The following is a 25,268-nucleotide window of genomic DNA, read 5'->3' as shown; positions in this document are numbered from 1 at the left end:
AAGGTTCAGGGTAGGACAGGGGTATGGCAGGGCTAAAGAGGCCATTAAAAGGTGAAGAAGCCACTCATGCCAATACACGGCTGACATGACGAGCCTGTCCGCGGCTGGAGAGGCTCGTCATGTCAGCCGCGTATTGGCAGGGCTGAGTCCTGATACGCGCCTGACATGACGAGCCTCACTGCGGCTGGAGAGGCTCGTCATGTCAGCCGCGTATTGACAGGGCTGAGTCCCGATACACACCTGACATGACGAGCCTCGCTGCGGCTGGAGAGGCTCGTCATGTCAGGCGCGTATCAGCTTGGCTGAGTCTTGATACGCGGCTCAGCCGCGTATCAGGATTCCGCTGTGCCAACAAGCACAAAACCTGCACAAACTCGACTCTACATGAATGAGACAGCCTACGAGCATTAACCTTACAGATGCCTGCACTGTGAGTATGTTCTTATTATATCTTATTGTACCCTTTATTTCTCGCACTCGGCTTTGCAAACGGACGATGGGCCTCTGCATCGCCGAGGGCATGTACTGATACATGATGTTTCATTCTCTTTTCCTCTACTTCTACTATCTACAGATCCTCGAGGGACTAACCTTTCCCTTCCCGACCCCGTCTCTGTCCTCGTCCACGCCTATGCCCCCGCTCACCGCCGCCTCTTTCCCCTGCGCCGCCACGATGTCGGCCGCGGAGGCGTTTTAAACCTGAGACAGCGGGGATCGCGGTGGGGGCTTTGCCTGGCTTCTTCGCGTCCTTGATGGCCCTCAGCTTCGCAAAGCGAGCTGGACGGACGTTGGCTTTGATGTCGCACAGGACGATGGTGCGGTCGTGCAGCTCAACCTCGCCCTGCCGGATCTTCTTGACGATCTCGAGGCCGTGCGCGTCCGCGACGTAGCGCTGCTTCGCGGGCGAGGTGGTGCTCTTGGCAGCGCCGGCCACATGGTGGTGCGCGTAGCCGGAGGCGGAGGACAGGGTGCGCTCGTGCGATGTGTGCGCGGCGGTGTGCAGCGTCGAGTGGGCGTGTTTGGAGAAGAAGGCGTCGGGCGGTAGGGTACCGGGGAGCGTGGTCGTGCCCTCGCTTCCTAGGAGAGAGCAGGGGAAGAGACGCGGCGTGAGGAGCCGCTTCCGGGTGTGCGCATGTGCGCGGGACAGGCAGGGCCGGGCTGGGAGGGGCAGGACTAGGGCTGGGGGAGGGCTAGCGAAAGTAAGTGATACGGACCTTTTTCATGGCATTCCTCTTCGCACCTTCTCTTCTCATTGACAACTCTCCTCACCCTCGCCGTCGACGCGCTGAAGCACGGGTAGCGTGACGATTGCGACACGCTGTGCGCAAGGGCGAAGCACGGGCGTGGCGGCGGCAGGGGCGCGTGAGGGAGCAGTCGAAGGAGTTGTTGTGACCGAGTGGACGCGTGTGCATCGGGCCGGGAGGATGGGAGGACGAAGGCGAAGGAAGTGGGTGGTGGGTGTGCATGGTGTCGAGGCGAGGGCGAGGGGACGAAGGTTGAGGTTTGCGCGCGGACAGACTTGAGTTAGAGATGGGTGCGAAGGACTTAACTTCGCGTCGCGCCCACGCGACCACTTAATTAACTTCGTGACTCTCCAGCTCCCGCTCGTCCGCCTCAACCCCTCACTTGTTCCCTCGGCGTCGTGCACACGCATCCCTTCGACCCCACGCCTGCGCCCATCACTGTCTCGTTTGGCGTGCTGCACGGTTTCCACGGCGATGGCGTCCCGCTCCACCAACGCCCCTACGCCCACGCTGCCCGATGGCACGCCAATCATCGCAAATGTCCGAGCGTCAACGACGACGACAACGAAGGCGACCAAGATGACGATGACAACGACAACGACGCTGAGGAAGATGACGCCGAGGAACAGCGGCGGCGGCGGAAAGACAAGGGGGAACAGAGAGGGCACAAACGGGGTACGTCGTCTTTCTTTGCGTCGACCTGCACATCCGTCCCTCCCGCTCTCGTCCAGTATATCCCTCCCTCTCTCGGCTCCCTCGTGCGCTCCCGCTCGGCTCGTTCGATGCCACGACCGCTCATCTGCCTCGACTACTCGTTCCCTCGGTCCCTTGCACACGCGTCCCTTCGAATAGTTGCCTGCTCCCACCGCTGTCTCATTCGACACAATCCACGGTCTCCACGGCAGCGGCGTCCCATTCCACCAACACCCACGAACCAATGCTACTCGACGAGGCGGAAAAGCACGACAACGAGGAGGAGGACGAGAAGGAGCACAGAAGAGGGAGGAAACGGACGACGAGGACATAACCATAGGTACGTCGTCACTCGCCCCAGTTCCTCTCCCGTACACGCACACCTCTCGCCCTCGACCTCCTCTCCACGTCGCCCTCAACGGCCTATTTCTTGACTCTACCCGCCCCCTCCTCTCGTCTGCTCAACCTCACCCACCTCCGACCCGCTCTCCCGTCCGCCCCGCTCTCTCGTTCGACCCGCTCTCCCGTCTGACTCGCTCCCCCGTCCGACCCTCTCGACCCGATCGCTCGCTGTGCTACCCTCCCCGCTCTCCTCGCACGATCTCATGCCCACTGGCCCGCTGGCCCACCGGCCGGCTCGCCCGCATCGTCCACATCGCCTCGCGCATCGCATGGGTTGCCCGGACCTACGCTCGACTGACCCGCATCTCCCGCTCGACGCCGCGCTCGCCTGCTCGCTCCAGCTCGACACCACCACCGTCCACCACCCCGACACGTCCTCCGCCTCCTCCACCTTCCCTCTACCTCCTCCGCCTCCGCCGCTGTCGCTACCACCACTACCTACACTACTACTACCACCGCTTCCTCCAGCTAACGCCGCTCCTCTGAGTTGTGACGCACCATGCCTAGCGCCGGCGGCCGAGACTGCACCGTGCAGGACCAGTCTAAGCCTATATCCGCCACGAGCACCGCCCTCCTCCGCGCCGCCCTCCTCGACCAGGCGGCCGCTGCCGCATTTGCATCCGCATCCTCGCGCCCCGGCCGGTGCTGACGGCGACATCAGGCTCGCAGTTGCCGCCTCGGACGACACCGACTCGACGACACCGACTCGACGACACCGACTCGACGACACCGACTCGACGACACCGACTCGACGACACCGACTCGACGACACCGACTCGACGACACCGACTCGACGACACCGACTCGACGACACCGACTCGGCGACGCCGACTCGACGACGCCGCCTCGACCCTACCGCCTCGACGCGGCCCTGTCCCGACCACGCCGCCGCCTCAACGCTTCCGTCTCTATCCTCACTCCCGACGACGACACCAGGTTCGCAGCCACCGCCTCCGACGACCTCGACTCGACTCCGCCGCCTCGACTCTACCGCCTCGATGCTACCCCCTCCACCGCCAGGCTCGACCACACCTCGACCCTGCCCGGTGCCGACGACGGTCCCAGGCTCGACAACGCCGCCTCCACGTCCGATCCCCACCACGCCGCCGCCTCCACCCTGCCGCCTCCACTGCCGGTCCCTTGCCTCGACAACGGCGCGTCGCCCGAGGTCTCGTGAACAACCCCGGCCTCCTCACCCCAGGCTCCTCACTCGACGGCGCCTCCTCACGCTTTCATCCACCCCGCCTGCTCCTCGACAACAACAGCGCCCGCTCGACACGACGGCCCTGACGACGACACCGAGGCCTCCGCGCTGCCGCCTGCACGCTCGGTCCCGATGACCCCAGGCGTGCAGCAGCCTTCTCGATCCTGCCAGCTCTTCACGCTGCCGCCTGCACGCCGTCTCTACACGCCAGGTGCCGACCACCTCACCGCCTGGACCTTGCCTCCCCGTGCACGCTACCGAGATCGTCAACGGCGAGGCCTCGACGGCCCTGCCTCCTCGCCAACACGGCGTCGCCGCCTTCCCCTCGCCGCCTTCTCCTCGCTTCCAACGGTGGCTCCCCGAGGACGCGGTGTTGCCCGGTGTCTCGTCATGCACAACCGCGGCCTCGTGAACCGCGGCGTCGAGGACGTGCCTATGACGACAGCCTCGTCGCCGTCTCTACCACATGTGGGGCCGCCAACACAGGGGTCTGGCAGGGCCCTGATGTGGCGTCCGCCGGGCGCGGACCCCTCCTGATGCTGTCTCCGACCACGCACGGCGTCGACGGCCACCGGCCCACCCCGATGAGGCCGCCCAGAACGACCAGAGATTCGACGAATGGCTCCTCAGTCTCAGCCCCGACGACGACGACGGCCACGAGGCTGCCTCCTGAACCATGACTCAACACCTTCCACGACAACTCCTCCTCCCCGATACCTCCTTCTTGATGGCAACGGCTGGAACCTGTACGGACATGTCGGAGGCGGCTAAGAGGCGGCCGCCTATATGGCTAGGGCCGGGGACGACGACAGGGTCATTGGGCGCACCTCATGCGGCATGTATGACGGCGGGTCGACCACGCGGGGGCGTCCACGATGAGGTCGAGGTGATGTCCACGGGCAAGCTTGATGACGACGAGGATTACGACGCCGCGTGTGATCACTGAGATCGGGCGCGCGGTGTCCATCCGCAGGGCGATCAAACAGGAGCTAGGGCAGTACACGCCCGCCCCAGCATCAGCATCGAACGAGTTCTCGCCCACCCTGTACTCGGTCGAGGAGGCAAAGCCGGCGGCGCCTGTGCAGCGCGCGAGCTCATCGTCGGCCTCGAACAGGCGCGTGGACCGCCCAGAGGAGGACCACTACCCGCTCCAGCCCAATCTGCTCCGCCAGCAGCCGCCCTACTCGGCCGAGTCGCCGTCGAGGCGTCTGCCATTGTCAGGGCGCTCGTCGGGCGACGGCCGCTTCCGCAAAGCGTCGTCAGAGTGCTCAAGCTCCGCGGGCTGCTCGCCGCCGCCAATCTTTGGTTAGGTGCCCACGGGGAGCACAGCGGGCATGCTCAGCAACGACTCGGCGGTTGCGGAGGGCTCGGAGGATGCCTGCACAGAGCTTAAGGTAATACTTGTCTTCTGATGGTTCATTTACCCCGCACTCACGCTTTTTCACAGCCCTCTCTCGAAGCGCAGACTGAATCAATCGTCTACACCATCCAGAGCGTGCTGTCCGGCGTCCGCTCTCCGACGCCCTCACCGATGCCCTCGCCGACTGTCAACGAGAACCTCACGCAGACTATCACGATCGTGTCCAGCATCGTCGCCGTCTGCCACGACAACCTTCCGCCCGCGTCGGCGCAGCAGAGGAACGACATCCTGCGCGAGCTCAGCAACCACGCGAACAAGCTCAGCAACCACGCGAACAAGCTCAGCGAGGTCCAGGCCATGCGCGACACTCCTACGACGCAACCTCGGACAGGGTTGACTCCGCGTGGCGGCATTTTCGACGTCGAGTTCGGAAGCCATTCCCATCCCTATCCCCATCTCTATGCCCATGCTCATCTCTCCATCTGTCTTCTCGTCGTCCATCTGGAAGCCACGCTCGCTGTCGGCCTACCGCTGACTGCACACCTCGCAAGTCCAGTGCCGCTGTCGAACGACTGCTCCAGCGCTAAGTTCTTTCGGCTGCTCAGCACGTCCGCGTCCTCGCAGTGATACGGCGAGTTGTCTCTGCCCGTGATCATGCCCCCGTCGCCGTCCTCCGCCCTTTTCCAGTCGCATAACCGACTGCTCAGTGCCTAGTGACAAGCTGGATGCTTGAGCGCGACGCCGACGTCACGCTCTGGATGAGCGGCTGCGTGCGCATGTGGATCCCGTGCAACTGCACTAGCAAACTCGCCTGATGTTCTACTAAATTTGCTGAGCACTCAGACTGTGGCTTAGTTCTCTTTGCGTTGCTAAGCAGACATGAGAATTAGTGAGGAGATTAACGATGTATACACGCGTCAGAATTCCAGGCTATTCAACTCTAAGCAGTTCAGCCTTTAACGCTTTCCATGTCTGAGGAGCGTATTAATGCTATTGCCTCCTGGCTCGAATCTCTGCTCGAGCCCTCGCGCAAGCTCCACGCCCGATAGGCTGCCGCGCAAAGCACCATCTCCATGTTGAAGTCGAAGTTTTCCTCGCCTGAGTCGCTCGTCTAGACGTACCAGACCGTGTCACCGCCAAGACCCTGTGCATGCTCGACGCCACTCTTGCCCGCCCTATCGTTCCACCATGAGCCTCTCCACGCCTCGCCCCTCCTCGCCCCCGTCCCCCCTCAGTGCACGCACCCGCCTGCGCCTGCGATCCGAAGCCGCGTGCGTACGTTCCCTCGTCCCCTCGAGCCCACGCCCATCTCCTCGAGCCCACGCCCGCCGCCTAATTAGTACCCTCGATTCTCTACACCGTTGATGTTGACATTCACGCTCCTGCCTTCGAGTCCATGTGCGCACGCGTGTCTTCCTCTCCACGTTATACCTGCGCCACTGAGTACCCTCCTGCTTATCACCTCCAGCCCATGCTCGTGCGTCGCCTGGACCCTCCACGCTGCCCCGCTCTCACCGCACTTGTGTTCAGCGCCCGCACACAAATTATCGCGAAGAGAATGCCACGCACGCTTCAGTGCATCGACGAGGAGGGTGAGGCAGCAGAGAGATGAGCTAGGAAGACGAAGGCAGAGCATTATCAAGGTCCGTACAACCCGCTCTCGTCCTTTTGGCCCGCCCTTTGCTCGCAACCTCTGCGGCCTCCTTGATGCCATGCCCGCTCGCTCACTCGACCTCTTCGATAGTCAATCCCACCTCTGATTCTAACCTGAAAAGCTAAAAGGTTCAGGGTAGGACAGGGGTATGGCAGGGCTAAAGAGGCCATTCTAACCTGAAAAGCTAGAAGGTTCAGGGTAGGACAGGGGTATGGCAGGGCTAAAGAGGCCATTAAGAGGTGAAGAAGCCACCCATGCTAATACACGGCTGACATGACGAGCCTGTCCGCGGCTGGAGAGGCTCGTCATGTCAGCTGTGTATTGGCAGGGCTGAGTCCTGATACGTGGCTGACATGACGAGCCTCACTGCGGCTGGAGAGGCTCGTCATGTCAGCCGCGTATTGACAGGGCTGAGTCCCGATACGCGCCTGACATGACGAGCCTCGCTGCGGCTGGAGAGGCTCGTCATGTCAGGCGCGTATCAGCTTGGCTGAGTCTTGATACACGGCTGACATGACGAGCCTCACTGTGGCTGGAGAGGCTCGTCATGTCAGCCGCGTATTGACAGGGCTGAGTCCCGATACGCGCCTGACATGACGAGCCTCGCTGCAGCTGGAGAGGCTCGTCATGTCAGGCGCATATCAGCTTGGCTGAGTCCCGATACGCGGCTGACATGACAAGCCTCACTGCGGCTGGAGAGGCTCGTCATGTCAGGCGCGTATCAGGACTCAGCCCTGCTAATACACGGCTGACATGACGAACCTGTCTGCTGCTGCACAGGCTCGTCATGTCAGCCGCGTATTGGCGGGGCTGAGTCCCGATACGCGCCTGACATGACGAGCCTGTCCGTGGCTAGACAGGCTCGTCATGTCAGCCGCGTATCAGGATTCCGCTGTGCCAACAAGCACAAAACCTGCACAAACTCGACTCTACATGAATGAGACAGCCTACGAGCATTAACCTTACAGATGCCCGCGCTGTGAGTATGTTCGTATTATATCTTATTGTACCCTTTATTTCTCGCACTCGGCTTTGCAAACGGACAATGGGCCTCTGCATCGCCGAGGGCATGTACTGATACATGATGTTTCCTTCTCTTTTCCTCTACTTCTACTATCTACAGATCCTCGAGGGACTAACCTTTCCCTTCCCGACCCCGTCTCTGTCCTCGTCCATGCCTACGCCCCCACTCACCGCCGCCTCTTTCCCCTGCGCTGCCACGATGTCGGCCGCGGAGGCGTTTTAAACCTGAGACAGCGGGGATCGCGGTGGGGGCTTTGCCTGGCTTCTTCGCGTCCTTGATGGCCCTCAGCTTCGCAAAGCGAGCTGGACGGACGTTGACTTTGATGTCGCACAGGACGATGGTGCGATCGCGCAGCTCGACCTCGCCCTGCCGGATCTTCTTGACGATCTCGAGGCCGTGCGCGTCCGCGACGTAGCGCTGCTTCGCGGGCGAGGTGGTGCTCTTGGCAGCGCCGGCCACATGGTGGTGCGCGTAGCCGGAGGCAGAGGACAGGGTGCGCTCGTGCGATGCGTGCGCGGCGGTGCGCAGCGTCGAGTGGGCGTGCCCGGAGAAGAAGGCGTCGGGCGGTAGGGTACCGGAGAGCGTGGTCGTGTCCTCGCCTCCTAGGAGAGAGCAGGGGAAGAGACGCGGCGTGAGGAGCCGCTTCCGGGTGTGCACAGGTGCGCGGGACAGGCAGGGCCGGGCAGGGAGGGGCAGGACTAGGGCTGGGGGAGGGCTAGCGAAAGTAAGTGATACGGACCTTTTTCATGGCATTCATCTTCGCACCTCCTCCTCTCATTAACAACGCTCCTCACCCTCGCCGTCGACGCGCTGAAGCACGGGTGGCATGACGATTGCGACACGCTGTGCGCAAGGGCAAAGCACGGGTGCGGCGGCGGCAGGGGCGCGTGAGGGAACAGTCGAAGGGTTGTTGTGGCCGAGTGGACGCGTGTGCATGGGGCCGAGAGGATGAGAGGACGAAGGCGAAGGAAGTGGATGGTGGGTGTGCATGGTGTTGAGGCGAGGGCGAGGGGACGAAGGTTGAGGTTTGCGCGCGGACAGATTTGAGTTAGAGACAGGTGCGAAGGACTCAACTTCGCGTCGCGCGCACGCGACCACTTAATTAACTTCGTGACTCTCCAGCTCCCGCTCGTCCGCCTCAACCCCTCACTTGTTCCCTCGGCGTCGTGCACACGCATCCCTTCGACCAGTTGCCTGCTCCCACCGCTGTCTCATTCGACACGATTGACGGTCTCCACGGCAGCGGCGTCCCGCTGCACCAACACCCACGAACCAACGCTGCTCGACGACGCGGAAACCCACGACAACGAGGAGGAGGACGAGAAGGAGCACAGAAGAGGTAGGAAACGGACGACGAGGACATAACAATAGGTACGCCGTCACTCGCCCCAGTTCCTCCCCCGTACACGCACACCTCTCGCCCTCGACCTCCTCTCCACGTCGCCCTCAACGGCCTATCCCTCGACTCTACCCGCCCCCTCATCTCGTCCGCTCAACCTCTTCCACATCCGACCCGCTCTCCCGTCCGACCCGCTCTCCCGTCCGACCCGCTCTCCCGTCCGACCCGCTCTCCCGTCCGACCCGCTCTCCCGTCCGGCCCTCTCGACCCCATCGCTCGCTGTACTGCCCTCCCCGCTCTCCTCGCATGATCTCATGCCCACTGGCCCACCGGCCGGCTCGCCCGCATCGTCCACATCGCCTCGCGCATCGCATGCGTTGCCCGGACCCCCGCTCGTCTCACCCGCATCTTCCACTCGACGTCGCGCTCGCCTACTCGCTACAGCTTGACACCACCCACCATCCCGGCACGTCCTCCGCCTCCTCCACCTTCGTCAACACCTCTGCCTCCGACGCCTCGCCCACCGCCACCACCACCACCACCGCCGCCGCCTCCGCCTCCTCCACCTCCTCACGCCGCTCCTCCGAGTCCTTGCGCACCACGCCCAGCGCCAGCCGCCGCGACCGCGACCGGACCTCGCAGGACTGCTCCAAGTCGATGTCCGCGGCGAGCACCGCTCACATACACGCCGCCCTCCTCGACCAGGCCTCCGCTGCCGCATCCGCATCCGCATCCTCGCGCACCGGCCGGGCTTGCCTTCCCCCAGCGTCACGCCCCCCTCCACCCTTGGCTGCTGTATGAACGGTATAGGACGGGGAAGCTTCTCGCACGACGTGCGACGCAGAAGATCGGCAAGGAGGAGACGCGGCGACTGACGCGCCCCCATCGTCTACCCTGCACTCCTCTCCCGCGTCGCCGAGGCCTTCCGCGTGCGCGTTCTTGAGCGGCGACATGCCTTGCCTTTGCGCGCGCGCTCAGCAAGTTCATCCTGACCCTGCATCCCAACTCGGCGTCCATGCAGGAGAGCGGCTTCTCACCCTCGCACGACCCCTCCTCCACCGACTCACCGCTACCGTCGCTAGGTGAACCCGAGCGCGACGACTCAAGATGCACCCTGCGCTCTGCTCAGACGCGCTACATGCGTTCGAACGTGTCAACAAGGAGGGCAAGGGCAAGCTGGCGGCGGAGAGACAAGACGGGAAAGGGAGGGCTGATTGTTACGAGGGTATGTGCCTCCTCTCGTGTTTCTTCTTGCCCCTCCCTTAACATTTCCGCCGCACGCACGCATCCCCTCGAACTCATGCACATGCGTCCTCTCTCCTCTCAACAGCCTTGAAGCCTACGCACCTTGGACCGCGCCGCTTCACTGTCTCAAGGCCGACGTCCCGTCCTTCGACCTCACGCACCGCCGCCACGCACTGTCCCTCCACTGACGGCGACCCCTGTCCTCGTCCACACCTACGCCCACATTCACTGCCGTCTGCACCCCCGGAGCGCACGCTGCCTGACGACACGCAAAGGATCGCGGCCGTTCGAGTGTGGACGAGGAGGATGAGACCCAGCTGGTGGTACGTCGTCATCTCTTACTCCCGTTGTACCCTCGTCCTGTCTTCCTCTCATCCACTCCTGCTCGACCCTGTCGACCTGCTTGCCCGACGCTCTCAACCCGCTCGCTCGCTCTCGTGCTCGACCCACTCGGCACCACGGCCACTTGCTCGTGTCCTCTACGTCCCCTCCGCACATCGTCTGCATTGCCCGGACGCCACTCAACACGGCCGGACTGCGTGCTCGAGGCCATGGGCACTCGTGTGCTCGGCTCGGTCAAGTGGTGATCCGGGATCCGGGATCGTCCCCTCAGGTCCACGCGGGCGCTTTCGCCTGGGACTGATATCCGCCCCCACGCTCGTCTCCTCGACACCACTCACGGCCGCCTACTCGTCCCCTCAAACGCCTCGACGTTCAGTCCCTCGAACCCCCAACTGTCGACTGCCTGCAGATCGGACGCGGCGCCTCGTCGAGGACAAGGAATGGCTGGAAGGAAGATACGAGGTGGGAAGAGGGTTGAAACGGACAACGAAGACATGCACGATGGATGGGAACTCATTGAGCAAGCCGGTACGTCGTGGTTTGAAGGTCGATCTCTTCCTGGCTGTGTCGTCTCTCAGGGGAGTTTCGCCCTCTCCCGGAGATGGGTATCCGCCGCGCTCGTGTTGTGAATGTGCCATGCCCGCTGATCCGTTCTCCGGCACGGCAGGCAGGCTGCTCGATGGGCTCGGACAGTACGCCCTTGTTCTCGTTGACGACCATAGCCACAACCCCCCCGACACTCAGGGTTCGTTTCCTCAGGCCAGACTCGTCCGGTACGTAGGTCCGAGTGTCGAGGTCCATCAAGCGGCTCAACGGCAAGGACGCACGGATGGTTGGTTGCTCGCTCCGTCGAGGGTCTGGACCACGACCACGCTGTGTCGTCAAGGAGGTCGAGGATGAAATTCTCCTTCGAGCGCACGCGTGTTCTCGACGCAAAGCGAACATCACTAAGATTCCGACGTCCCTCCGTCGTCGTTGTCGTTCGATGAAGGGAAGATTGCGTTGGACTTAGACTGCATGCTCGGGCACGGAGAATTGCGAAGGTCAGGGGACTCGGGGTTGAGCGTGTGGACTAGGAAGGTTCGGAGCAGCTGGTGGCGGAGAAATGAGCTAGGCAGAGGAAGGCTGAGCGTTACCAAGGTTCGTACCTCTCGCTCTCGCCCTTTCCACCCGCCCTTTGCTCAACATGTGCCCCGCAACCTCTGCAGCCTCCTTGTCGTTATGGCTGCTCGCTCACTTGACCTCCTCGTTAGACAATCCCACCCTGATGCATGCACGTGCGACCCCTCGACGACAGGAACCTGCCTTCGCCTGCGACCCACAACCGCCCGCGCGTCCCCTTGATCCCACACCTGTCTCCTCTAGTCCACGCTCGCTCGCCACCGAGTGCCTTCGACTGCATCAACCCCTTGGGCCCACGCACCCGTCTTCGCCTGCGACCTACATCCGCACTCGTGCGTCTCGTCAAGCCCATGCACGCATGCTCGAGCCCTCGACCTATCGTTGACTCCTCGTCTAGTCCCCCCTCGTTCTGGGTTATCGCCGAGAGCGCACCCGCGCTCGATGCTGCACACGCTGAATCCCTTGTCTTCACATCCTCACATTCTTTTCTCTTTTTGGCCCCTCAACCCCGCGCACAACATACCTCGCGCACACTCGACCTCGAACATACTCGACCCTTCTTCCCTTCGTTCTCCCGACCCCCTCGTCCCTTGGCCTTCACGCCCTCAGCCCCTCATTCGTCAATTGTCACGCCCTCGACCTTACCTATCTGGCTGGCAGTGGAGGAATGAATGGCAGCGGCCGCAACGGTAAAGGAGACGAGCACGGATGACGGCGACGTTCACGACGGACGTGCACTCGATGAGCACGCAGAGTGGTACAACGGTGCGTGCCTCTCGTTCTCTTCCTTGCTGCTCCTCTCTCGAAGTCTCTGCTCTCCGCTCTACGCATGCACGTTTCTTCCCCAGGCACTAAAGTCTCCCCTCCTCCTTCCTCTTACTCCGCTGAATCCTGATCGCTCCTTATCACCAGACCTCTCCGGCTCTCTGTGCCTGCACGCGCTACTTCCTTGCAACCAGTACATGTACAAGCTCAAGGACTACCTGCATCAAGGTTACATGGATTCTAACGGCAACTCATCACCAAGAGCGGCAAGCGAGTTGACTATCAGACCGGCGAGCATATCCTCTCTCCAACCCACTCTCTGCTGTCAAGGCTGACTGCACTGCGCATGCCACAGCCAATTGTCTGGAATGTAAAGGGCATAAACGGCCAGCATTCTGCCAGCTGCTGTACCAGGGCACAAAACTCGTCCCGACGGACTTTCTCACTCCCGCAACATCACACAATCCGCTTTGTGGCTCGCTTCACCACCGCATCCCGCTCAGCAACTACTTCGCGCCACCCAAAGCGCTCGTGCTTGGCAAAACTGAGGAGCAAGTACACCAGGTGCGCACCCCCTCTGTCCCCTCTCCCGATCCCTCTTCGGTAGTGTCCGCGTGTTGTTTCGGCGGTACTGAAGAACGGTTAGTGTTGTAGGAGGTGGGACCGGGCGCGAGCAAGGCACTCGTGAAGAGGAAGCTCTTCATGGGCAACTGGCCGAGCAACACTCTCTTCTTCCCGCTGTTCACGCCCGCAATGCTCAGCTCATTGTGCTCTACTAACACAAGATCTTTACGCAGGGCCTCATCCGGGCATCAACGTATTTGGTGCGTGCGTCCCTGGTGTGGGCGCATAAATCCGTGTTTGCTGAACTGGCGCAACAGATCCGGTGGGCGTCGAACTTGGCAAGATACTCACAAAGAATATTTTGGCACCGCTGGATAAGCCTGCAGACATTAAGGGTCACACCAGCTTGGTGCGTTATTTTATTTGCAGCACTGCATCCGCTGTCGGGCCTTCCCGTTTGCTGCTAGCTGATAACTATCGCGTGCGGACGTCCGGTCTCATCTGCTATCACCGGAAGCACCGAAATGAGTTATTCTAACCTAGTAGTATTACCGACACTTTTGAGTCCACCGATATCCGAAACTACTGTGTTGCCAATGAAATGTAAATATAAATATAAAAAAATCCTTTCTGTAAATCTCATACCCTGCTTCAACTTTGAGGCCCAGAAGCAGCGAGATTGAATCAGGGGTTCAATAGATATGGATTTAAACAGTCTACCCCCTAAAACCAGACTGTGCTTCACACAGTCTGGGTTTTGGGAGCCAAATCCGAAGTTGCACACAATTCTGTCTGATTCAATAGGCTTAAAATGTATTTGTTATGGTACCCTAATATTTTCATTAGTAGACATGGAGTACTGAAGATGTTACAGGCAAAATACAGAATTGAGGGAAAAACTCAAAAAACTGAGTCTCCAGTCCACAATTGTCCTTTGATTTCCATTGCAAAACTAATAAAATGCTCCTACATACACTACCGTTCAAATCATCCCCTAATTTTATTATTTGGATAAGGGGATCAAGAGATATGTAATTGTTTGTGATGTTGAGGGTATTCTGCAACCCGGAGACACAGTTTAGTCAGCATCGGGAAAGGGCGGCACACGGTCGGGAGATTGCGGACCCACAGTTGTCACACTGTTGTCACACCACGCACAGTCTCTCTGTTGCGCCACACAGTCCGGCCGAGACCGCACACAGTCCGGATTTTGGCGCTGGTTCAGCGCCACACAGTCCGGATTCGCGGTGACAGTCCGAGATTTGGCGGTGATTCCGCGCCACACAGTCCGGCCGTGCCGCACACAGTCCGATGATTGTCGCGCCACACAGTCCGACTGTGTCGGCACACAGTGCTCCTTCAACGTCTCGTGATCAAGCACGCTGCAATGTCGCGTCGCGTCCACACATTGCTGACAGCGCGTTGTCACTATCTACAGATCCTCTAGGGACTAACCTTTCCCTTCCCGACCCCGTCTCTGTCCTCGTCCACGCCTACTCCCCCGCTCACCGCCGTCTCTTTCCCCTGTGCCACCACAATGTCGGCTGCGGAGGCATTCTGCTCCACCAACGCCCCTACGCCCACGCTGCCCGATAATGCTCCAAGCATCGTGACCATCTGAGCGTCAAAGACGACGACAATGAAGACCACACTGACGGTCGTGACGACAGCGACAACGACCACGCTGAGGAACGGCGATGGCGGAAAGATAAGCTGGGAAGAGAGAGGGCGCGGGCGACGAGGATATCCATGAGGTATGTCGTCTTTCTTTGCGCCAGCGCCTCCCCCAATGCCGCCATCCAAGAACTCGCTGCAAGACCCGCCCCCGTGCAGAGACAGCCTTAGCTACCGCGTGCACCACTCCCCGTCCTCCCGGCTCTCCTCCACCGACGCCTCATGCACGATCGACACCCACACCGCGTTCTCCCCGTGCATGTCCACCGCATTCCTCCACACCGCCCTCCTCCCACAAGCGCTCCATGACCATCTCCCAGAGCAACTCCGTCTCCACTGTGCTCTTCACCTCCGCCCTCGACACCGCCGCCTCCCACGAGGCAAAGCGCTCCGCCCCGCTCAGGGAGGGCGTCGATATCGCCCTCGAGATTGTCCGCGCAGGCATGGGCGACGACCACCCTCGCGAGATCTTCAAGCCCCTCTGCCTCGCTTGCGAGACCCGCAACGAGAAGCTCATGGTCGCCAGCCTTGACTGCATCTCCAAGCTCATCTCCTACTCCTTCTTCGTCGAGGCCAGGCCTCCCGAACACGCGTCCTCCCGTCCCCGCCCCTGTCCCCGGGTCTGGGCCCAGCCACTCCACCTCGAGCACCTCCCAGAGCGACCTCCCCCCGCCCTCGCTCGTGGACCTCGTCGTGCATACCATCACCACCTGTCGCACTGAGACCACCGCCGACTTGGTTAGGCTCCAGGTCGTCAAGGCTCTCCTCGCCCTCGTCCTCTCCTCCACCATCCTCGTCCACCAGTCCTCGCTCCTCAAGGCCGTCTGCACCGTCTACAACGTCTTCCTCATGTCTACCGACCCCGTCAACCAGACCGCCGCCCGGGGCGGCCTCACCCAGATGGTTCACCACATCTTATCGCACAGCAAGGTCGCCCCGCCCGTCACTGCAGAGTCCACCGCGTCGCTCGCGTCCAAGGCCGACGATGCCCCGTTCGCAAAGCACGACTCGTTCTCGCCATCCATGCCGGACACTGAGCCGCCGCGCGCGCTGCCGTCCTAGGACGAGGCGCCCTCGGCAGACGACATTTCACTCGAGATCCCGCTCCCTCTTTCGCCGCCGGTAGCCGCCCAAGACGACTTGTCTGTCCTCGAGCTGCCCTCATCGAACGGGATTGAACACGGCGCGGACAGGCCGGGTACCCCTCACGCGTGGGTCTCCCTCGCACAGTTCCACTTGTGTCCCCTTTTGACTAACCCGCACGCCAGCGAACCCACTCTTCACCCAAGCACCCTAGCCCAGGGGCATCATGCTCCCCCGGCACACACGATGACGATCAACGACCTCTTCCTCAAGGACGCCTTCGTCGTCTTCCGGTCCACGTGCAAGCTCACAATGAAGCCCCTCAACACGGAAAGGTTCGCTCTCTCCTCCTCGCACCACATCCACATCACCTCTTATCGAACCCCGTGCCTGCGTGCCCCGCCCACAGCGAGCGCGACCTCAAGTCGCACGCAATGCGCTCCAAGCTGCTCTCCCTGTACATGGTGCTCATCATCCTCAACGCGCACATGGACGTCTTCGTCTCGCCCTCGTCGCTCATCTACTCGAGCTCGTCCCACGAGGCGACCCCGTTCGTGCAGATGGTGAACCAGTACCTCTGCAGCGACGTCTGCTACGAGCTTGCGCGATGATACCCAAAGTTAAAGGACAGGTTGTGTTCCACCTCTTTTCACGTCCCATCCCTGCCTCCCGCGCTTACTCCATCGTCAGGCAGCGGATTCACCCAGCTAGACGCCCGGATCCACCTACGACGACTCCCCATCTCCCGACTTTGCCGTGTCCCCCTGCTCAAGGCGTCCCACTCCGCCCCGCTGCCTCACCCGCACTTCTGACGACTGCGATTGCTCCAGCAGCACCGGCGCCCGCCACCATCCTAGCGAAGACAATCTTGGCTCCTCTGGCCGCTGCAGCAAAGACCCCTATGGCGGTGTCGGCGACGACGCACCCTTCTCCCCGTCCTCGCGTCGATGGCCCTCCAAGGACCTTTGTCAGGACCCCGCCGGTCGCCACCCGAGCGCCGCCAGCACGAGCGACTCAACCGGCACGACCAACGCCCAGGGCACTACTGCCAAGAGCCAGATCATTATCCCTAACAAGAGCACCATCGCAGAGCAGGACGCCGAGGTCCCCTACGGTCGCGACGCCCGCGAGAGCGGCAGCATGGCCGGCGAGGAGCCCGGCCTGAACGAGATGGCGGGCGGCCTCAGCGCACTCACCCTCGGCAGCATCGACGAGGACGCGGGTGGGCGCAGCGGCGGCGATGAATATTACGACAATATGTCGTTGGGGCACGCATCCGTCGCGCCCGATCTCTTGCTGAAGAACAGCCGCACAAGCAATGGTGCAGGCGGGGAGTGCGAGAAGATGCGCCGCGACGACGAGTTCTCGAACGTGACCATGCAGAGCCACATCGCCGGCCTCGAGAATTAGGTCGAGGGCGTGGGCGAGAAGGAGCGCCGCAGGATGGAGAGTAACGAGCGCGTCCAGCAGCTCGAGGTCGAGCTCGGCTAGCTCAGGCGAGTGAGTCGTCCGTCATGCGTGTTCTGCCGCATGTTCAACTCCCTTCGTGCAGCCCGCAGAGGAACAGAGCACCGTGATGCTCGCCATGCAAAAGGAGCTCACCAAAGCACATGAGGCGAGGATAAGCGGCAGCTCCTGCGCGAGCGCTGTGAGCGGGTGGAGGACAAGCACATGGGCGGCCTTGGAGGCGCCTATTCCGAAATCATGGACCGCTCTGACATGAAGGGTCTTCTCGCGGAGGTCTCCGACGTCTTGCGAAGCGACGACGAGCTGATGACATTGAAAGACACGGACCTCCTCATCATCCACGACATGGACATCCACCTCAAGAACTACAAGCGCAAGTACAAGCAGGTCAAGGCTGAGCTCCGGAGCCTCAAAGGTGCACTCTCATCCTCATGCACAATCGTCGGCTGACCCGCGTTCCTCACAGCCACCTCACAGATCTTCCTTAAGATGCCCAGTTTGACGAGCAGCTGCCCATGTCGCAAGACGGCGGCATCCCAGACATGGCAACCTCGTCGTCACCTCCAAGATGCACGCCACCAGCTCCAGCCTGTCCCCCGTCAGCCTCCCCCACGCCGTCGCGAGCCACGTCTCGGCCGTGGTCACCGAGATCGCGCACACGGTGTTCATCCGCAGGGTGACCAAACAAGAGCAGGAGCAGTACTCGCCCGCCGCGTCGAACCGGTTCTCGCCTACCCTCCGCTTGGTCGAGGAGGCAAACCCTGCGGTGTCCGCGCAGCGCGCGAGCTCGTCGTCCGCCTCGAACAGGCGCGTGGACGTAGAGTAGGAGTACTACCCACTGCAGCCCAACCAGCTCTGCCAGTAGCCGCTCGACTCGGCCGAGTCGCCGTCGAGACGCCCCGCCGTTCTCGGGGCGCTCGTCGAGCAACAGCCGCTTCTGCAAAGCGTCGTTGGAGCGCTCGAGCTCCGCGGGCTGCTCGCCGCCCCCGGTCTTTGACCAGGTGCGCATGGAGAGCACAATGGGCGTGCTCAGCAATGACTCGGAGCTCGCAGAGGGCTCCGAAGACGCCTGGACGGAGCTCAAGGTAATATTCGTGCCGTGCTTCATTCACCCCTGCGCTCACGCTTTTTCGCGGCCCTACCTCGAGGCACCGACCGTTTTGATCGTCTACGCCATCCAGAGCATCCTGTCCGGTGTCCGCTCGCTGATACCTTCGCCAACGCTCAATGAGAACCTCACGCAGATCATCACGATCATGTCCAGCATCGTCGCCGTCTGTCACGACAACCTCCCGCCCGTGTTGGCGCAGCAGGGGAACGACATCCTGCGCGAGCTCAGCGACCACACGAACAAGCTCAGTGAGGTCCAAGCCATGCGCGACACTCCCACGATGCAACCTCGGACAGGGTTGACTCCGCGTGGCGGCATTTTCGACGTCGAGCTCGGAAGCGTGTTCCCTGTCATTCCCATCCCTGTCCCCATCTCTATGCCCATGCTCATCTCTCCATCTGTCTTTTCGCATCTGTCTTTTCGTCATCCATCTGGAAGCCACGCTCGTTGTCGGCCAACCGCTGACTGCACACCTCGCAAGTCCAGTGCCGCTGTCGAACGACCGCTCCAGCGCTAAGTTCTTTCGGCTGCTCAGCACGTCCGCGTCCTCGCAGTGATACGGCAAGTTGTCTCTGCCCGTGATCATGCCCCCGCCGCCGTCCTCCGCCCTTTTCCAGTCGCATAACCGACTGCGTAGTGCCTAGTGACAAGCTGGATGCTCGAGCGCGACGCAGACGTCACGCTCTGGATGAGCGGCTGCGTGCGCATGTGGATCCCGTGCAACTGCACCAGCAAACTCGCCTGATGTTCCACTAAATTTGCTGAGCACTCAGACTGTGGCTTAGTTCTCTTTGCATTGCTAAGCAGGCATGAGAATTAGTGCGGACATTAACGATGTATACACGCGTCAGAATTCCAGGCTGTTCAACTCTAAGCAGTTCAGCCTTCAACGCTTTCCATGTCTGAGGAGCGTATTAATGGTATTCTAACCTGAAAAGCTAGAAGGTTCAGGGTAGGACAGGGGTATGGCAGGGCTAAAGAGGCCATTAAGAGGTGAAGAAGCTACCCATGCCAATACATGGCTGACATGACGAGCCTGTCTGTGGCTAGAGAGGCTCGTCACGTCAGCCGCGTATCAGCTTGGCTGAGTTCTGATACGCGCCTGACATGACGAGCCTCGCTGCGGCTGGAGAGGCTTGTCATGTCAGCTGCGTATTGGCAGGGCTGAGTCTCGATACGCGCCTGACATGACGAGCCTCACTACAGCTGGAGAGGCTCGTCATGTCAGCCGCGTATTGACAGGGCTGAGTCCTGATACATGGCTGGCATGACGAGCCTCACTACGGCTGGAGAGGCTCGTCATGTCAGCCGCGTATCAGCTTGGCTGAGTCTTGATACACAAGTGACATGACGAGCCTCGCTGCGGCTGGAGAGGCTCGTCATGTCAGCCGTGTATTGGCAGGGCTGAGTCCCGATACGCGCCTGACATGACGAGCCTCGCTGCGGCTGGAGAGGCTCGTCATGTCAGCCGTGTATTGGCAGGGCTGAGTCCCGATACGCGCCTGACATGACGAGCCTCGCTGCAGCTGGAGAGGCTCGTCATGTCAGCCGCGTATCAGCCGCGGCCACTTATCCTCTTTCCACCTCCACCTTCTTGTCCTTGTCTATGGCTATCCCTCGCTCATGCTGACACCCACGGTTGGGAACGGTCGACATCAACGAGAGGTATGTCGTCACTCACCTCAGTTCCTCCCCTGTACGTGTACACCTCCCGCCTTCATCTTTGCCCCTACCTCAACGTTATAGCCATGAACGACACGCTCGTCGCCATCCTCTGCTCGTAACCTGCTGCAGCAGCACACAAATTTTGCAGCATGCAGCCCCACTCCGCACAGCAGCTTTCAGCACCCCTTATTGTCGTATTCTAACCTGAAAAGCTAGAAGGTTCAGGGTAGGACAGGGGTATGGCAGGGCTAAAGAGGCCATTAAGAGGTGAAGAAGCTACCCATGCCAATACATGGCTGACATGACGAGCCTGTCCGCAGCTGGAGAGGCTCGTCATGTCAGCTGCATATTGACAGGGCTGAGTCCCGATACGCGCCTGACATGACGAGCCTCGCTGCAGCTGGAGAGGCTCGTCATGTCAGCCGCGTATCAGCTTGGCTGAGTCTTGATACACAAGTGACATGACGAGCCTCGCTGCGGCTGGAGAGGCTCGTCATGTCAGCCGTGTATTGGCAGGGCTGAGTCCCGATACGCGCCTGACATGACGAGCCTGTCCGTGGCTAGATAGGCTCGTCATGTCAGCCGCGTATCAGGATTCCGCTGTGCCAACAAGCACAAAACCTGCACACACTCGACTCTACATGAATGAGACAGCCTATGAGCATTAACCTTACAGATGCCCGCGCTGTGAGTATGTTCTTATTATATCTTATTGTACCCTTTATTTCTTGCACTCGGCTTTGCAAACGGACGATGGGCCTCTGCCTCGCTGAAGGCATGTACCCGCTGCCCACGCAACAATGGATTGCGAAACCGGGACAAGCATCAATCTGACTAGTCTTGTGAGCACATTTCTAACCTACTCTTCGATGCCCTCTCTTCCACACACTCAACTTTGCGAACGGGACGATGGGCCTCCGCCGATGCCCTGAGAAAGCAAGCATCGCCGAAGGCGTGTACTGAGGTTTATTTTTATTTTTATTTACTTTTACTGTCTGCAGATTTTAATCCGTCCCTTCCCTGCCTCGTCCTCTAACCTCGTCCACACCTACGCTCACGCTCGCCACCATCTCTTTTCCCGGTGCCACCCACGATCACCGTCGCTGAGGCGTCCTGCCCCACCGACGCCCACACGCTCACGCTGCCCGATGACGGGCCAAGCATCGCGACCGTCCGAGCGCCAAAGACCATTCTAACCTGAAAAGCTAGAAGGTTCAGGGTAGGACAGGGGTATGGCAGGGCTAAAGAGGCCATTAAGAGGTGAAGAAGCCACCCATGCTAATATACGGCTGACATGACGAGCCTGTCCGTGGCTGGAGAGGCTTGTCATGTCAGCCGCGTATTGGCAGGGCTGAGTCCTGATACGTGGCTGACATGACGAGCCTCACTGCGGCTGGAGAGGCTCGTCATGTCAGCCGCGTATTGACAGGGCTGAGTCCTGATACGCGGCTGACATGACGAGCCTCACTGCGGCTGGAGAGGCTTGTCATGTCAGCCGCGTATCAGCTTGACTGAGTCCTGATACACAGCTGACATGACGAGCCTCGCTGCGGCTGGAGAGGCTCGTCATGTCAGCCGCGTATTAGGATTCCGCTATGCCAACAAGCACAAAACCTGCACAAACTCGACTCTACATGAATGAGACAACCTATAAGCATTAACCTTACAGATGCCCGCACTGTGAGTATGTTCTTATTATATCTTATTGTATCCTTTATTTCTCACACTCGGCTTTGCAAACGGACGATGGGCCTCTGCATCGCCGAGGGCATGTACTGATTTCCTTCTCTTTTCCTCTACTTCTACTATCTACAGATCTTCGAGGGACTAACCTTTCCCTTCCCGACCCCGTCTCTGTCCTCGTCCACGCCTACGCCCCCGCTCACCGCCGCCTCTTTCCCCTGCGCCGCCACGATGTCGGCCGCGGAGGCGTTTTAAACCTGAGACAGCGGGGATCGCGCTGGGGGCTTTGCCTGGCTTCTTCGCGTCCTTGATGGCCCTCAGCTTCGCAAAGCGAGCTGGACGGACGTTGACTTTGATGTCGCACAGGACGATGGTGCGATCGCGCAGCTCGACCTCGCCCTGCCGGATCTTCTTGACGATCTCGAGGCCGTGCGCGTCCGCGACGTAGCGCTGCTTCGCGGGCGAGGTGGTGCTCTTGGCAGCGCCGGCCACATGGTGGTGCGCGTAGCCGGAGGCAGAGGACAGGGTGTGCTCGTGCGATGCGTGCGCGGCGGTGCGCAGCGTCGAATGGGCGTGCCCGGAGAAGAAGGCGTCGGGCGGTAGGGTACCGGAGAGCGTGGTCGTGTCCTCGCCTCCTAGGAGAGAGCAGGGGAAGAGACGCGGCGTGAGGAGCCGCTTCCGGGTGTGCGCAGGTGCGCGGGACAGGCAGGGCCGGACAGGGAGGGGCAGGACTAGGGCTGGGGGAGGGCTAGCGAAAGTAAGTGACACGGACCTTTTTCATGGCATTCCTCTTCGCACCTTCTCTTCTCATTGACAACGCTCCTCACCATCGCCGTCGACGCGCTGAAGCACGGGTAGCGTGACGATTGCGACACGCTGTGCGCAAGGGCAAAGCACGGGTGCGGCGGCGGCAGGGGCGCGTGAGGGAGCAGTCGAAGGGGTTGTTGTGGCCGAGTGAACGCGTGTGCATCGGGCCGGGAGGATGGGAGGACGAAGGCGAAGGAAGTGGGTGGTGGGTGTGCATGGTGTCGAGGCGAGGGCGAGGGGACGAAGGCTGAGGTTTGCGCGCGGACAGACTTGAGTTAGAGACGGGTGCGAAGGACTCAACTTCGCGTCGCGCGCACGCGACCACTTAATTAACTTCGTGACTCTCCAGCTCCCGCTCGTCCGCCTCAACCCCTCACTTGTTCCCTCGGCGTCGTGCACACGCATCCCTTCGACCCCACGCCTGCGCCCATCACTGTCTCGTTTGGCGTGCTGCACGGTTTCCACGGCGATGGCGTCCCGCTCCACCAACGCCCCTACGCCCACGCTGCCCGATGGCACGCCAATCATCGCAAATGTCCGAGCGTCAACGACGACGACAACGAAGGCGACCAAGATGACGATGACGACGACAACGACGCTGAGGAAGATGACGCTGAGGAACGGCGGCGGCGGCGGCGGAAAGACAAGGGGGAACAGAGAGGGCACAAACGGGGTACGTCGTCTTTCTTTGCGTCGACCTGCACATCCGTCCCTCCCGCTCTCGTCCAGTATATCCCTCCCTCTCTCGGCTCCCTCGTGCGCTCCCGCTCGGCTCGTTCGATGCCACGACCGCTCATCTGCCTCGACTACTCGTTCCCTCGGTCCCTTGCACACGCGTCCCTTCGAATAGTTGCCTGCTCCCACCGCTGTCTCATTCGACACAATCCACGGTCTCCACGGCAGCGGCGTCCCATTCCACCAACACCCACGAACCAACGCTACTCGACGAGGCGGAAAAGCACGACAACGAGGAGGAGGACGAGAAGGAGCACAGAAGAGGGAGGAAATGGACGACGAGGACATAACCATAGGTACGTCGTCACTCGCCCCAGTTCCTCCCCCGTACACGCACACCTCTCGCCCTCGACGTCCTCTCCACGTCGCCCTCAACGGCCTATCCCTCGACTCTACCCGCCCCCTCCTCTCGTCTGCTCAACCTCACCCACCTTCGACCCGCTCTCCCGTCCGCCCCGCTATCTCGTTCGACCTGCTCTCCCGTCCGACTCGCTCCCCCGTCCGACCCTCTCGACCCGATCGCTCGCTGTGCTACCCTCCCCGCTCTCCTCGCACGATCTCATGCCCACTGGCCCGCTGGCCCACCGGCCGGCTCGCCCGCATCGTCCACATCGCCTCGCGCATCGCATGGGTTGCCCGGACCTACGCTCGACTGACCCGCATCTCCCGCTCGACGCCGCGCTCGCCTGCTCGCTCCAGCTCGACACCACCGCCGTCCACCACCCCGACACGTCCTCCGCCTCCTCCACCTTCCCTCTACCTCCTCTGCCTCCTCCGCTGTCGCCACCACCACCACCCACACCACCACTACCACCGCTTCCTCCAGCTAACGCCGCTCCTCTGAGTTGTGACGCACCATGCCCAGCGCCGGCGGCCGAGACAGCACCGTGCAGGACCAGTCCAAGCCCATATCCGCCACGAGCACCGCCCTCCTCCGCGCCGCCCTCCTCGACCAGGCGGCCGCTGCCGCATCCGCATCCGCATCCTCGCGCCCCGGCCGGTGCTGACGGCGACATCAGGCTCGCAGTTGCCGCCTCGGACGACACCGACTCGACGACACCGACTCGACGACACCGACTCGACGACACCGACTCGGCGACGCCGACTCGACGACACCGACTCGGCGACGCCGACTCGACGACGCCGCCTCGACCCTACCGCCTCGACGCGGCCCTGTCCCGACCACGCCGCCGCCTCAACGCTTCCGTCTCTATCCCCACTCCCGACGACGACACCAGGTTCGCAGCCACCGCCTCCGACGACCTCGACTCGACTCCGCCGCCTCGACTCTACCGCCTCGATGCTACCCCCTCCACCGCCAGGCTCGACCACACCTCGACCCTGCCCGGTGCCGACGACGGTCCCAGGCTCGACAACGCCGCCTCCACTGCCGGTCCCTTGCCTCGACAACGGCGCGTCGCCCGAGGTCTCGTGAACAACCCCGGCCTCCTCACCCCAGGCTCCTCACTCGACGGCGCCTCCTCACGTTTTCATCCACCCCGCCTGCTCCTCGACAACAACAGCGCCCGCTCGACACGACGGCCCTGACGACGACACCGAGGCCTCCGCGCTGCCGCCTGCACGCTCGGTCCCGATGACCCCAGGCGTGCAGCAGCCTTCTCGATCCTGCCAGCTCTTCACGCTGCGGCCTGCACGCCGTCTCTACACGCCAGGTGCCGACCACCTCACCGCCTGGACCTTGCCTCCCCGTGCACACCACCGAGATCGTCAACGGCGAGGCCTCGACGGCCCTGCCTCCTCGCCAACACGGCGTCGCCGCCTTCCCCTCGCCGCCTTCTCCTCGCTTCCAACGGTGGCTCCCCGAGGACGCGGTGTTGCCCAGTGTCTCGTCATGCACAACCGCGGCGTCGTGAACCGCGGCGTTATAAGAGGTGGTAGGCGGATGGTAGGTGAGACGAAAAAAATCCAAGATGTTGGGCAGGTGAGGAGCCAGGTGAGAGGCTAGGTGAAAGGCCAGGTGAGAGGCCAGGTGAGGAGGCAGGTGAGAGGCTAGGTGAGGGGCCAGGTGAGGAGTCAGGTGAGGAGACATGTGAGAAGGCAGGTGAGGAGGCAGGTGAGGAGGCA

General features: G+C 61.6%; 16 protein-coding genes across 16 annotated transcripts; 12 read left to right on the top strand and 4 right to left on the bottom strand.

Annotated features, from left to right (window-relative positions):
* Positions 1 to 107: 107 nt before the first annotated feature.
* HETIRDRAFT_458800 (uncharacterized protein) lies at positions 108 to 4,080 on the top strand (the record flags this gene model as incomplete). Its single annotated transcript, XM_009547644.1, has 10 exons — positions 108 to 130; positions 330 to 430; positions 575 to 1,199; positions 1,292 to 1,555; positions 1,599 to 2,002; positions 2,097 to 2,612; positions 2,681 to 2,760; positions 2,847 to 2,981; positions 3,009 to 3,507; positions 3,541 to 4,080. Exons 4-10 carry the CDS (start codon positions 1,531 to 1,533, stop codon positions 4,078 to 4,080), a joined length of 2,199 nt encoding a protein of 732 aa, XP_009545939.1. The 5' UTR covers positions 108 to 130; positions 330 to 430; positions 575 to 1,199; positions 1,292 to 1,530.
* HETIRDRAFT_317497 (uncharacterized protein) lies at positions 587 to 1,253 on the bottom strand (the record flags this gene model as incomplete). Its single annotated transcript, XM_009547645.1, has 2 exons — positions 587 to 1,158; positions 1,211 to 1,253. 2 exons carry the CDS (start codon positions 1,251 to 1,253, stop codon positions 587 to 589), a joined length of 615 nt encoding a protein of 204 aa, XP_009545940.1.
* Positions 4,081 to 4,297: 217 nt separating the features above from the next.
* Positions 4,298 to 4,853, top strand: HETIRDRAFT_104651 (uncharacterized protein; the record flags this gene model as incomplete). Its single annotated transcript, XM_009547643.1, has 2 exons — positions 4,298 to 4,476; positions 4,517 to 4,853. 2 exons carry the CDS (start codon positions 4,298 to 4,300, stop codon positions 4,851 to 4,853), a joined length of 516 nt encoding a protein of 171 aa, XP_009545938.1.
* Positions 4,517 to 5,386, top strand: HETIRDRAFT_458799 (uncharacterized protein; the record flags this gene model as incomplete). The annotated part of the gene is made up of 3 exons (XM_009547642.1): positions 4,517 to 4,937; positions 4,991 to 5,221; positions 5,243 to 5,386. Coding segments are annotated over exons 1-3 (435 nt in total), but the record flags the coding sequence as incomplete, so codon positions are not given.
* A 362-nt stretch (positions 5,387 to 5,748) lies between these two features.
* Positions 5,749 to 6,301, bottom strand: HETIRDRAFT_433973 (uncharacterized protein; the record flags this gene model as incomplete). Its single annotated transcript, XM_009547641.1, has 3 exons — positions 5,749 to 6,009; positions 6,148 to 6,235; positions 6,282 to 6,301. The coding sequence occupies 3 exons, from the start codon at positions 6,299 to 6,301 to the stop codon at positions 5,860 to 5,862; spliced, it is 258 nt and encodes an 85-aa protein (XP_009545936.1). The 3' UTR covers positions 5,749 to 5,859.
* A 2,255-nt stretch (positions 6,302 to 8,556) lies between these two features.
* Positions 8,557 to 9,230, top strand: HETIRDRAFT_451098 (uncharacterized protein; the record flags this gene model as incomplete). The annotated part of the gene is made up of 3 exons (XM_009547640.1): positions 8,557 to 8,563; positions 8,630 to 8,920; positions 8,974 to 9,230. 3 exons carry the CDS (start codon positions 8,557 to 8,559, stop codon positions 9,228 to 9,230), a joined length of 555 nt encoding a protein of 184 aa, XP_009545935.1.
* A 4-nt stretch (positions 9,231 to 9,234) lies between these two features.
* Positions 9,235 to 10,343, top strand: HETIRDRAFT_433972 (uncharacterized protein; the record flags this gene model as incomplete). Its single annotated transcript, XM_009547639.1, has 3 exons — positions 9,235 to 9,269; positions 9,365 to 9,715; positions 9,741 to 10,343. 3 exons carry the CDS (start codon positions 9,235 to 9,237, stop codon positions 9,793 to 9,795), a joined length of 441 nt encoding a protein of 146 aa, XP_009545934.1. The 3' UTR covers positions 9,796 to 10,343.
* Positions 9,687 to 11,136, top strand: HETIRDRAFT_433971 (uncharacterized protein; the record flags this gene model as incomplete). Its single annotated transcript, XM_009547638.1, has 4 exons — positions 9,687 to 10,145; positions 10,251 to 10,527; positions 10,714 to 11,035; positions 11,086 to 11,136. The coding sequence occupies exons 1-4, from the start codon at positions 10,028 to 10,030 to the stop codon at positions 11,134 to 11,136; spliced, it is 768 nt and encodes a 255-aa protein (XP_009545933.1). The 5' UTR covers positions 9,687 to 10,027.
* A 456-nt stretch (positions 11,137 to 11,592) lies between these two features.
* On the top strand, positions 11,593 to 12,305 carry HETIRDRAFT_409277 (uncharacterized protein). The gene is made up of 2 exons (XM_009547637.1): positions 11,593 to 11,647; positions 11,716 to 12,305. The coding sequence occupies exon 2, from the start codon at positions 11,775 to 11,777 to the stop codon at positions 12,012 to 12,014; it is 240 nt and encodes a 79-aa protein (XP_009545932.1). The 5' UTR covers positions 11,593 to 11,647; positions 11,716 to 11,774; the 3' UTR covers positions 12,015 to 12,305.
* Positions 12,306 to 14,345: 2,040 nt separating this feature from the next.
* HETIRDRAFT_417418 (uncharacterized protein) lies at positions 14,346 to 15,354 on the top strand (the record flags this gene model as incomplete). Its single annotated transcript, XM_009547636.1, has 2 exons — positions 14,346 to 14,350; positions 14,763 to 15,354. 2 exons carry the CDS (start codon positions 14,346 to 14,348, stop codon positions 15,352 to 15,354), a joined length of 597 nt encoding a protein of 198 aa, XP_009545931.1.
* Positions 15,355 to 15,961: 607 nt separating this feature from the next.
* On the top strand, positions 15,962 to 16,218 carry HETIRDRAFT_247126 (uncharacterized protein; the record flags this gene model as incomplete). The annotated part of the gene is made up of 2 exons (XM_009547635.1): positions 15,962 to 16,050; positions 16,125 to 16,218. Coding segments are annotated over 2 exons (183 nt in total), but the record flags the coding sequence as incomplete, so codon positions are not given.
* A 352-nt stretch (positions 16,219 to 16,570) lies between these two features.
* Positions 16,571 to 17,125, top strand: HETIRDRAFT_318900 (uncharacterized protein; the record flags this gene model as incomplete). Its single annotated transcript, XM_009547634.1, has 1 exon — positions 16,571 to 17,125. A coding segment is annotated over one exon (555 nt), but the record flags the coding sequence as incomplete, so codon positions are not given.
* A 713-nt stretch (positions 17,126 to 17,838) lies between these two features.
* On the top strand, positions 17,839 to 18,582 carry HETIRDRAFT_144829 (uncharacterized protein; the record flags this gene model as incomplete). The annotated part of the gene is made up of 2 exons (XM_009547633.1): positions 17,839 to 18,267; positions 18,331 to 18,582. Coding segments are annotated over exons 1-2 (318 nt in total), but the record flags the coding sequence as incomplete, so codon positions are not given.
* A 463-nt stretch (positions 18,583 to 19,045) lies between these two features.
* HETIRDRAFT_317500 (uncharacterized protein) lies at positions 19,046 to 19,207 on the bottom strand (the record flags this gene model as incomplete). The annotated part of the gene is made up of 1 exon (XM_009547632.1): positions 19,046 to 19,207. A coding segment is annotated over one exon (162 nt), but the record flags the coding sequence as incomplete, so codon positions are not given.
* A 2,578-nt stretch (positions 19,208 to 21,785) lies between these two features.
* Positions 21,786 to 22,976, bottom strand: HETIRDRAFT_451094 (uncharacterized protein; the record flags this gene model as incomplete). The annotated part of the gene is made up of 3 exons (XM_009547631.1): positions 21,786 to 22,389; positions 22,440 to 22,695; positions 22,766 to 22,976. The coding sequence occupies 3 exons, from the start codon at positions 22,974 to 22,976 to the stop codon at positions 21,786 to 21,788; spliced, it is 1,071 nt and encodes a 356-aa protein (XP_009545926.1).
* On the top strand, positions 22,918 to 24,854 carry HETIRDRAFT_433969 (uncharacterized protein; the record flags this gene model as incomplete). The annotated part of the gene is made up of 4 exons (XM_009547630.1): positions 22,918 to 23,121; positions 23,178 to 23,338; positions 23,480 to 23,594; positions 23,883 to 24,854. The coding sequence occupies 4 exons, from the start codon at positions 22,918 to 22,920 to the stop codon at positions 24,729 to 24,731; spliced, it is 1,329 nt and encodes a 442-aa protein (XP_009545925.1). The 3' UTR covers positions 24,732 to 24,854.
* Between the last annotated feature and the right edge of the window lie 414 nt (positions 24,855 to 25,268).

Source organism: Heterobasidion irregulare (genome assembly GCF_000320585.1).
Source record: "Heterobasidion irregulare TC 32-1 unplaced genomic scaffold scaffold_05, whole genome shotgun sequence".
In the NCBI taxonomy this organism is placed as follows: Eukaryota; Fungi; Basidiomycota; class Agaricomycetes; order Russulales; family Bondarzewiaceae; genus Heterobasidion; species Heterobasidion irregulare.
Note: the sequence above shows the minus strand (reverse complement) of the source record. Positions and strands in the feature narration are given on the sequence as shown.